Genomic DNA, 12036 nt, shown 5'->3' with positions numbered 1-12036 from the left:
GCCCATGAACCTATGCATAGGGGTTGGCACACGTTTTCGTCGTGATTCTCCGGTAGGAACTTTGGGGCACTCTTTGAGGTCCTTTGTGTTGGTTGAATAGATGAATCTGAGATTGTGTGATGCATATCGTATAATCATACCCATGGATACTTGAGGTGACATTGGAGTATCTAGGTGACATTAGGGTTTTGGTTGATTTGTGTCTTAAGGTGTTATTCTAGTACGAACTCTAGGGCTGTTTGTGACACTTATAGGAATAGCCCAACGGATTGATTGGAAAGAATAACTTTGAGGTGGTTTCGTACCCTACCATAATCTGTTCGTTCGTTCTTCGCTATTAGTGACTTTGGAGTGACTCTTTGTTGCATGTTGAGGGATAGTTATGTGATCCAATTATGTTATTATTGTTGAGGGAACTTACACTAGCGAAAGTATGAACCCTAGGCCTTGTTTCCTATCATTGAAATACCGTTTATGCTCACTTTTACCATTAGTTACCTTGCTGTTTTTATATTTTCAGATTACAAAAACTATTATCTACTATCCATATACCACTTGTATCACCATCTCTTCGCCGAACTAGTGCACCTATACAATTTACCATTGTATTGGGTGTGTTGGGGACACAAGAGACTCTTTGTTATTTGGTTGCAGGGTTGCTTGAGAGAGCCCATCTTCATCCTACGCCTCCTACAGATTGATAAACCTTAGGTCATCCACTTGAGGGAAATTTGCTACTGTCCTACAAACCTCTGCACTTGGAGGCCCAACAATGTCTACAAGAAGAAGGTTGTGTAGTAGACATCACTCGCCATGTGCGTGCAAGGGCCGACGGAAACCGGCCGCGAGTACCTCGCACGCTGGACTGAGCTCCGGAACAGCTGCGAGGGCGTCCACGAAGTTCAAGCCATCCAATACTTCATCAACGGGTGCCGAGACGGCACCCTCCTCAATCACAAGCTCTTGCGCTCCGAGCTGGCCACTATGGTCGCGCTCATGGTAACGGCAGACAAGTACGCCAACGCTGACCCCGCCATGAAAATCTAGGTGGCACTGGACGAAGCCAGCAAGGCAAAGCCGGTGCCGCCTCCGAAGCCGAATGGTGAGGGAAGCCGGCAGCAGCACAAACAGCAGAACAAGCACAAAGCCAATCAACCGGCTCAGCGCTACGACAACCGACTCGTCGCGGCCGCCGAGCAAGCGCCCGCGGCCGACCCGGCCGCCAAACGCCGGAACACCGGCAAAATAGCGTGGCAGCCCGCCATGAGTTTCGAGGAGATGCTCGACGCTCCCTGCAAGCACCACAGCGGCGCGAGGCCGTCTACGCACACACTTCGACAATGCGCCATCACTAAGCGCATCGCCAGGGGCGACATCCTGCCGCCTTCGACTCCGGCTCTGGGAGCGGGGCAGCCGCCTCCGCCTCCGCCACCGCCTCCGTCCACCGGCGCGATGCGCGATGACCCCTACCCGGCCCAGAACATGACCTACGTCGTCTTCACCAGCCTCGGCGACGACAAGCGCAGCGAGCGCCTCCTTCGGTAGGAGGTGAACACCGTCGTCCCAGCCAAGACGGAGTACATGCATTGGTCGGAGCGCCTGGTCACCTGGACCTGGGAAGACCACCCGGTCATCATGCCGAACCCGGGTGGTTACGCTCTCATCCTCGACCCCACCATCGCCGCGCTGCGGCGCACGTGCAAGTTCTCCCGGGTTCTCATTGATGGCGGCAGCAGCATCAACATTCTCTACCGCGACACCATGACCAAGCTCGACCTCGAGGCCAAGGACCTGGAGCTGACCCGGACGATCTTCCATGACATCATTCCCGGCCTCTCCTGCTCCCCGATCGGCCGGATCCGGCTCGACGTCATGTTCGGCGACAACAGCCACTTCCGATGCGAGCCGATCTGGTTTGAGGTAGTGGACCTATCCAGCGCGTACCACGCACTGCTTGGTAGGCCCGCGCTCGCCAAGTTCATGGCGGTCCCCCACTATGCCTACCTGAAGATGAAGCTGCCGGGTCCAAAGGGCCTCATCACCATCACCGGCGACTACCGCAAGTCCCTGGACCGTGCTGATACGTCTCCAACGTATCTACTTTTCCAAACACTTTTGCCCTTGTTTTGGACTCTAACTTGTATGATTTGAATGGAACTAACCCGGACTGACGCTGTTTTCAGCAGAATTGCCATGATGTTGTTTTATGTGCAGAAAACAAAAGTTCTTGGAATGACCTGAAACTCCACGAGATATCTTACAATAAATAATAAAAAATCCTCGCCAAAGGTGAAGACCAGGGGGCCCACACCCTTCTCACGAGGGTGGGGGGCGCGCCCCCTACCTCGTGGGCCCCCTGGAGACCCCCCGACTCCAACTCCAACTCTATATAACTACTTTCGGGGAGAAAAAATAGGAGAGAAGAAATCATCGCGTTTTACGATACGGAGCCGCCACAAAGCCCTAAAACCTCTCGGGAGGGCTGATCTGGAGTCCGTTCGGGGCTCCAGAGAGGGGGATTCGTCGCCGTCGTCATCATCAACCATCCTCCATCACCAATTTCATGATGCTCACCGCCGTGCGTGAATAATTCCATCATAGGCTTGCTAGGCGGTGATGGGTTGGATGAGATTCACCATGTAATCGAGTTAGTTTTGTTAGGGTTTTCCCTAGTATCCACTATGTTCTGAGATTGATGTTGCTATGACTTTGCTATGCTTAATGCTTGTCACTAGGGCCCGAGTGCCACGATTTCAGATCTGAACCTATTATGTTTTCATCAATATATGAGAGTTCTAGATCCTATCTTGCAAGTCTATAGTCACCTATTATGTGTTATGATCCGTTAACCCCGAAGTGACAATAATCAGCATACTTATCGGTGATGACCGTAGTTTGAGGAGTTCATGTATTCACTATGTGCTAATGCTTTGTTCCGGTTCTCTATTAAAAAGGAGGCCTCAATATCCCTTAGTTTCCATTAGGACCCCGCTGCCACAGGAGGGTAGGACAAAAGATGTCATGCAAGTTCTTTTCCATAAGCACGTATGACTATATTCGGAATACATGCCTACATTACATTGACGAATTGGAGCTAGTTCTGTGTCACCCTATGTTATGGCTGTTACATGATGAACCGCATCCGGCATAATTATCCATTATTGATCCAATGCCTATGAGCTTTACATATACTGGTTTACGCTTATTTACTTTCCCGTTGCTATTGTTAAAATCACTACAAAATACCAAAAACATTACTTTGCTTTCATTAATCTTTTGTTACCGTTACCATCACTATCATATTACTTTGCTACTAAACACTTTGCTGCAGATACTAAGTTTCCAGGTGTGGTTGAATTGACAAGTCAGCTACTAATACTTGAGAATATTCTTTGGCTCCCCTTGTGTCGAATCAATAAATCTGGTTTGAATACTCTACCCTCGAAAGCTGTTGCGATCCCCTATACTTGTGGGTTATCAAGACTAATTTCTAGCGCCGTTGCCGGGGAGCATAGCTCTATTCTTTGAGTCACTTGGGATTTATATCTGCTGGACACTATGAAGAACTTGAGAGATCCAAAAACCAAGATCTATCCCTCAACTACGAGGGGAGGTAAGGAACTGCCATCTAGCTCTGCACTTGATTCACCTTCTGTTATGAGTAAGCTTGCGACACCTACACCTGCTTCTGCTATTCATTCTGATATGTCGCATGTTATTGATGATGCTACTTTTGCTATGCATGATACTTATGATGAAACTACCTCTATGCCTGATACTACTATGCCACTTAGTGATTTTCTTGAGGAACGACTTGCTAGGGCTAGAGAGATTGAAAATATTGAATCTGATTATGAAGATGAAAGTGATGATGAAGAATCACTTGTTATTCCTGAGGGTTATTTATTTGATCAAGATGCTTCTTTAGCTATTTTAGCCTGCAAAGATAGATATGAACTCAAAAGGTTATTAGCTAAATGGAATAAGCAATCTCCAAATGCTAGGATGAGACCTGACCCTGCTTTTGCTACTTCACCTATATGTGTTGCTGATAAGGATTATGAATTCTCTGTTGATCCTGATATAATTATGTTGGTTGAATCTGATCCTTTTCATGGTTATGAATCTGAAACTGTTGTAGCACATCTTACTAAATTAAATGATATAGCCACCCTGTTCACTAATGATGAGAGATCTCGCTACTTTTATATCCTTAAAATATTTCCATTCTCATTAAAGGGTGATGCTAAGATATGGTTTAATTCTCTTGATCCTGGTTGTGTGCGTAGTCCCCAGGATATGATTTATTACTTCTCTGCTAAATATTTCCCTGCTCATAAGAAACAAACTGCTTTAAAGGAAATATACAACTTTGTGTAAATTAAAGAAGAGAGTCTCCCACAAGCTTGGGGGAGGCTTCTCAAGTTACTTAATGCTTTGCCTGATCATCCTCTTAAGAAAAATGAAATACTTGATATCTTTTATAATGGACTAACCGATGCTTCCAGAGATTACCTGGATAGTTGTGCTGGTTCTCTTTTCAGGGAAAGAACACTGGATGAAGCTGAAATCTTATTGAATAATATGTTGACAAATGAAAATAATTGGGCACCTCTTGAGCCAGCTCCTGAGCCAACTCCTGCTCCAATTAATGATCCTATTCCTAAACCAACTCCGAAGAAGAGAGGTGTTCTATTTCTCAGTCCTGAAGATATGCAAGAGGCAAAGAAATCTATGAAAGAAAAAAGTATTAAAGCTGAAGATGTTAAGAATTTACCTCCTATTAAAGAAGTACATGGTCTTAATTTACCTCCTGTTGAAGAAATATATGATCTTAATCCTTTATTTATTGAAGAACCTCCAGACCTCGATAACCCGACACAAGTAGTAAAGTTAAATTCTCTCTATAGATATGATAAAGCTGAAATCCCTCCTACTAAAATTGCTAGTCAATGCTTGGATGAGTTTGATAATTTTATGTTTAAGCAAGAAGACTTCAATGCTTATTTTGGTAGACAATTAAAACAAGATGCTGATATGATTAAATACTTGGGTGATTATATGGCTAATATTAGAGGTGAACTTAAACTTGTTAGCAAACATGCTTCTATGGTTACCACTCAAGTAGAACAAGTACTTAAAGCTCAAAAATAATTGCTCAATGAGATGAATAGTAAGAAAAATGATTATGCTGTTAAAGTGGCTACTAGAACTGGTAGAATGACCCAGGAACCTTTGTATCCTGAAGGCCACCCTAAGAGAATTGAGCAAGATTCTCAGAGAAATAAAATTGATGCACCTAGTTCTTCTAAAAAGAAGAAAAAGAAAAATGATAGAACTGTGCAAACTTCTAGTGAACCTATTGCTGAACCACCTGATAATCCAAATGATATCTCTATGTCTGATGCTGAAACACAATCTGGTAATGAACATGAACCTAATGAAAATGTTAATGATGATGTTCATATTAATGCTCAACCTAGTAATGATAATGATGTAGAAATTGAACCTACTGTTGATCTTGATAAACCACAATCAAAGAATCAACATTATGATAAGAAAGATTTTGTTGCTAGGAAACATGGTAAAGAAAGAGAACCTTGGGCTCGGAAACCCATGCCTTTTCCTCCCAAACCATCCAAGAAAAAGGATGATGAGGATTTTGAGCGCTTTGCTAAAATGATTAGACCTATATTTTTCCGTATGCGATTGACTGATATACTCAAAACAAATCCTTATGCTAAGTACATGAAAGATATTATTACAAATAAAAGAAAGATACCGGAAGCTGAAATTTCCACCATGCTTGCTAATTTCCACCAAAGAAACTTGGAGATCTAGGAGTACCTACTATACCATGCTCCATTAAAAGAAACTATGTTAAAACTGCTTTATGTGATCTTGGAGCCGGTGTTAGTGTTATGCCTCTCTCTTTATATCGTAGGCTCGATTTGAATAAGTTGACACCTACTGAAATATCTTTGCAAATGGTGATAAATCAACTGCTATACCTGTCGGTATTTGTGAGGATGTGCCTACTATGGTTGCAAACGTTACTATTTTAACGGACTTTGTTATTATTGATATTCCCGAGGACGATATTATGTCTATTATTCTTGGAAGACCTTTTCTTAATACTGCAGGGGCTGTTATTGATTGCAACAAAGGCAATGTCACTTTTCATGTTAATGGTAATGAGCATACGGTACACTTTCCGAGGATACAACCTCAAGTTCATAGTATCAATTCTATCGGAAAAATTCCATCGATTATATTTGGAGGTTTTGAATTCCCTCTTCCTACCGTCAAGAAGAAATATGATATACTTATTATTGGGGATGTGCATATCCCTGTTGAGGTAACCTAGTGTTATTCGAAATTTCTCCGGTTTCATGTTAATCGGAATGGGTTTGTTAACAAGACTTGATCAACCTTGTTAGTGGATTCCTTTTGACGAGCATGAGATGGATGAAACTAGAAGCACAACTCTCTGTACCCTTTCTATACTTTCTATTATTTAGTTGAAATAAAACAAAATAAATAATTTTCTATTTGTTATCTGATTATCCGTGCAATATAAAAATACCTCGAAAATAAAAGTTCTCCAAATGCCCTGAAAATTAAATATGAGTTTTTATAGAATATTTGAGGATTTATGGAACAAAGAACACACCAGGGGGGCCAACCACCTTTCCACGAGGGTGGAGGGCGCGCCCCCTGCCTCGTGGGCCCATGGTGGCCCTCCTCCACTTATTTTTCCAGCCACACACTTCATCGTCCTCCCCCAAACATGAAAAACCAACTCAAACCCGAGTCCAAGCTCGTTTTGCTACCATTTTCAATCTCCTTGCTCAAAGCACCTCTCACAAAACTGCTTGGCGAGATTGTTCCTTGGTATGTGACTCCTCCATTGGTCCAATTAGTTTTTGTTCTAGTGCTTTATTCATTGCAAATTTGTGTTGTTTAGGTGACCCTGTTCTTGAGCTTGCATGTCAAATTTATATGGTCAAAAGTAGTTTTGATGCATGATATAGGCCCTAGGCACTTGTAGGAGTAGTTGCTATCAATATTATTGAGTTTGGTTTACTTTTATTTTGAAGTTACTATTTTTTTTTCAGAATTTTTCAGAGGAAGAAATATGCTTAGAAAAATGTTCCAAGGTGGTTCTTCAAAGAAGCAAGGACCCAGGCTTGCAATGTGTGATGCTGACGAAGAGCCACCAAGAGACGCTCCAGTACGTCCTTGACTTTGAGGCAGACAAATGCCCCCAGTATCATGAGCTCACAAGCTCTTTTGTGAGGAGGTTTGAGTATTCATATTCACGTAATTCTCCTCCAGTCATGTTTGATCTTTATGATAAATCTTATACCATGGACCTAGAGGATTTCACTCTTGCTTGCAAACTTCCACAATGGGGTAGTGTTAGGGATCCCCCTAAATCTGAATTTAGAAAGTTTCTTGCTAGTATAACTGTAGGGGACTCTAGAGATATAACGCAAGCTACCATAGGGAGCATTCAATTTCCTGCTATACATTATTTTGCTCTCTTCATAGGTAGGTGCATAAATGCTAAGGATGAAGCATGTTACATGTGTGTCCCTGACCTTAGCATTCTCAGGAGTGCTGTGTCAGGAGACCAATCTTATCATATGGGAGCCATTGTAGCCCGTAGGTTGCATCATAATAGACATAATGGAGATTTCTTTGGAGGAATTTATGCAACCCGCTTAGCCAAATTTCTTGAGATAGACGTTCGTGAAGGAGACATGGAGTTTCCTCCTGCTTATTTAGATTTAGATTCTATGGTTTCCCACCATTTTGTCGAGAGGAACGAATCACCTCTCCAGTACCGACTAATCTTTGACAGATGCCGTGCTGTCCATATTACTCTCCCTGCTCCTGCTTTCTTTGATTATCAGGCAAGAGGAGGATATACTATTACCAGAGAGGAGGCAGATGAGTACGAGAGGAGAGCGGAGGCCGCTCGTCGCCACGCTGCAGCTCAGGAGGCGATAGCCGCTGCATCTCAGTACGACCCCAACTATTATTATGGATATCAGCCAGGCCAGCCGTGGCCATAGACCAACTTAGGCCAAAAGCCTAAGCTTGGGGGAGTACGTATTTCTCACCGACATTACATTTACGTTCACACACCCTCATTGCCAGATGTCGGTGCTCATACTTTTTCATTGTATCATCCATGCTAGTTTATTTTCTTTGATGCTTTCTTCTTGTGTGTTTGATGAACCTTAAGAAAAAACCAAAAAAAATTAGTTGTAGCTTTTAATTAATTTACTTTCCATGCTGTAGTAGTAATCAAAAAGAAAACCCAAACATATTTCCTGTTCTTCTTTTGCTTGTTGGGAGCCTTCCCGTGTAAATAGTTTTATTTCTTTTCTTTTCTTTGGGGGTCAGTAGGAGAAGACCTCGATTAAATTGTTGAAGTGGCTCTTATATGCATTATTGTTTATCTGACAAAAGAGCCCATATTGCCTTGTCTTCTCTTGTTTATTGAATGCTCGCAGATTCCAGCTTAGTCCAATGCATGTGCACTCTTATTACTATTCACATCGTTCGGTCGTGCAAGTGAAAGGCAATTATGATGATATATGATGGACTGACTGAGATGAGAAAAGTTGGTATGAACTCGACCTCTTTTGTTTTTGTAAATATGATGAGTTCATCGTTCTTGATTCAGCTTGTTATGAATAAACATGTTTGCAATGACAATTAGAGATCATAGTTGCTTGTGCCATGCTTGATTAGCTATGAGTTATAATGATTTACCTTGCGTGCCAACATGCTATTAAAATGGTTATGATGTGGTATGATAGGGTGGTATCCTCCTATGAATGATTTAAGTGACTTGACTTGGCACATGTTCACGCATGTAGTTGAAACAATCAACATAGCCTTCACGATATTTATGTTCATGGTGGATTATATCCTACTCATGCTTGCATCCAATGTTTATTAATTTTAATGCATGTATATGGTTGTTGTCGCTCTCTAGTTGGTCGCTTACCAGTCTTTTGCTAGCCTTCACCTGTACTAAGCGGGAATACTGCTTGTGCATCCAAACTCCTTAAACCCCAAAGTTATTCCACATGAGTCCACTATACCTTCCTATATGCGGTATCTACCTGCCGTTCCAAGTAAATTTGTATGTGCCAAACTCTAAACCTTCAAATAATCATCCTGTTTTGTATGCTCGAATAGCTCATGTATCAACTAGGGCTGTCTGTATCTTCCATGTTAGGCGGGTTATTCTCAAGAGGAGTGGACTCCGCTCCTCACTCATGAGATAAAGGGCTGGTCACCGGGATGCCCAGTCCCATGCTTTATGCAAACTAAATCAAAATAATTGCAAACAAAACTCCCCCTGGGACCTGATGTATGTTGGAGGCACTCGTTCTTTCAAGCAAGCCATGGATTGATGTTTGTTGGTGGAGGGGGAGTATAAACTTTACCATTCTGTTTGGGAACCGCCTATAATGTGTGTAGCATGGAAGATATCTCCATCTCTCGGTTGTTATGTTGCCAATGAAAGTATACCGCTCAAAATGTTATTCACCTCTATTTCAAAACCGAGCTCTAGCACCTCTACAAATCCCTGCTTCCCTCTGCGAAGGGCCTATCTATTTACTTTTATGTTGAGTCATCACCCTCTTATTAAAAAGCACTAGCTGGAGAGCGCAGCTGTCATTTGCATTCATTACTGTTAATTTATATTGGGTGTGACTATGATTGGATCTCTTTTACCATGAATTACAATGTCTAGTCAGTCCTTGATCTTTAAAGGTGCTCCGCATTTATGTTTTGCGGTCTCAGAAAGGGCTAACGAGATACCATCTTGTTATATCATATTATAATTGTTTTGAGAAAGTGCTGTCATCCGAGATTTATTATTATTACTTGCTAGTTGATTATGCTATTGATATGGGTAATCATGAGACCTGAGAATTATTGCAAATGTGGTTAGTTATAATCTTTGCTGAAAAGTTGAATGCTAGCTTGACATATTTACAACAACAAGAGAAAACAGAGTTTGTAAAAGTTTTTCTTTATTTCTTTCAGTTTGTCAACTGATTTGCTTGAGGAAAAGCAAGGGTTTATGCTTGGGGGAGTTGATATGTCTCCAACGTATCTACTTTTCCAAACACTTTTGCCCTTGTTTTGGACTCTAACTTGTATGATTTGAATGGAACTAACCCGGACTGACGCTGTTTTCAGCAGAATTGCCATGATGTTGTTTTATGTGCAGAAAACAAAAGTTCTCAGAATGACCTGAAACTCCACGGGATATCTTACAATAAATAATAAAAAATCCTCGCCAAAGATGAAGACCAGGGGGCCCACACCCTTATCACGAGGGTGGGGGGAGCGCCCCCTACCTCGTGGGCCCCCTGGAGACCCCCCGACTCCAACTCCAACTCTATATAACTGCTTTCGGGGAGAAAAAATAGGAGAGAAGAAATCATCACGTTTTATGATACGGAGCTGCCGCCAAGCCCTAAAACCTCTCGGGAGGGCTGATCTGGAGTCCGTTCGGGGCTCCGGAGAGGGGGATTCGTCACGGTCATCATCATCAACCATCCTCCATCACCAATTTCATGATGCTCACCACCGTGCGTGAGTAATTCCATCATAGGCTTACTGGACGGTGATGGGTTGGATGAGATTCACCATGTAATCGAGTTAGTTTTGTTAGGTTTGATCCCTAGTATCCACTATGTTCTGAGATTGATGTTGCTATGACTTTGCTATGCTTAATGCTTGTCACTAGGGCCCGAGTGCCATGATTTCAGATCTGAACCTATTATGTTTTCATCAATATATGAGAGTTCTAGGTCCTATCTTGCAAGTCTATAGTCACCTATTATGTGTTATGATCTGTTAACCCCGAAGTGACAATAATAGGGATACTTATCGGTGATGACCGTAGTTTGAGGAGTTCATGTATTCACTATGTGCTAATGCTTTGTTCCGGTTCTCTATTAAAAGGAGGCCTTAATATCTCTTAGTTTCCATTAGGACCCCGCTGCCATGGGAGGGTAGGACAAAAGATGTGATGCAAGTTCTTTTCCATAAGCACGTATGAATATATTCGGAATACATGCCTACATTACATTGACGAATTGGAGCTAGTTATGTGTCACCCTATGTTATGACTGTTACATGATGAATCGCATCCGGCATAATTATCCATCATTGATCCAATGCCTACGAGCTTTCCATATACTGGTTTACGCTTATTTACTTTCCCGTTGCTATTGTTACAATCACTACAAAATACCAAAAACACTACTTTGCTTTCATTACTATTTTGTTACCGTTACCATCACTATCATATTACTTTGCTACTAAACACTTTGCTGCAGATACTAAGTTTCCAGGTGTGGTTGAATTGACAACTCAGCTGCTAATACTTGAGAATATTCTTTGGCTCCCCTTGTGTCGAATCAATAAATTTGGGTTGAATACTCTACCCTCGAAAGCTGTTGCGATCCCCTATACTTGTGGGTTATCATGTGCCCGAGACGGCGCCAAGCTAGCCGAGTCGCTGGTCGTAGCCGAGGAGCGGCGCCAAGTCGACCAGATCGTCGCCTTGGCCCAGGAGGCGTCGGCCACCCAGATCCCGACCGAGGAGCCGGCCGACGAGGCCGTGTTCAAGCCCTCCAAAGAGACCAAGAAGGCGAAGCTGAACCCAGAGGATCCCAGCTGCAGCAAGTACGTTGTCGTAGGCACCTGCCTCGACAACAAATAGGAAGGCGAGCTCGTCGACTTCCTCCGTGAGAATCGGGATATTTTTGCATGGACCCCCAAGGACATGCCGGGTATCCCGAGGAAGTACGTCGAGCACAAAATCCACATCCGCAAGGATGCCAAGCCTGTCCGTCAACCCTATGACGCTTTTCCGAAGAGAAGAGAAGGACCATCGGTGAAGAGGTCTCCAAACTCTTGGCGGCCTGCTTCATCATGGAAGTGTTTCACCCCGAGTGGCTGGCCAACCCAGTCCTCGTCCTGAAGAAGAAC

At 43.0% G+C, this 12036-nt stretch overlaps 1 protein-coding gene across 1 annotated transcript; it reads left to right on the top strand.

The window, feature by feature from the left end:
- The first annotated feature begins 1581 nt into the window (after window positions 1-1581).
- Window positions 1582-11767, top strand: LOC147971389 (uncharacterized). The gene is made up of 2 exons (XM_087523953.1): window positions 1582-2074; window positions 11541-11767. Exons 1-2 carry the CDS (start codon window positions 1582-1584, stop codon window positions 11765-11767), a joined length of 720 nt encoding a protein of 239 aa, XP_087380079.1.
- The last annotated feature ends 269 nt before the right edge of the window (window positions 11768-12036 follow it).

The sequence above is a fragment of the Triticum urartu genome, chromosome 5A (genome assembly GCF_056163025.1).
Source record: "Triticum urartu cultivar PI428250 chromosome 5A, HENAU_Tu73, whole genome shotgun sequence".
NCBI lineage: Eukaryota > Viridiplantae > Streptophyta > Magnoliopsida > Poales > Poaceae > Triticum > Triticum urartu.
This window is presented reverse-complemented; position numbering and strand designations above follow the sequence as displayed.

Coding starts and splice junctions, on each gene's coding strand:
- LOC147971389 (XM_087523953.1), top strand. CDS start 1,582: ATGCATTGGTCGGAGCGCCTGGTCACCTGGACCTGGGAAGACCACCCG. Junction 2,075..11,540: donor CTACCGCAAGTCCCTGGACC/GTGCTGATACGT, acceptor CATGTGCCCGAG/ACGGCGCCAAGCTAGCCGAG.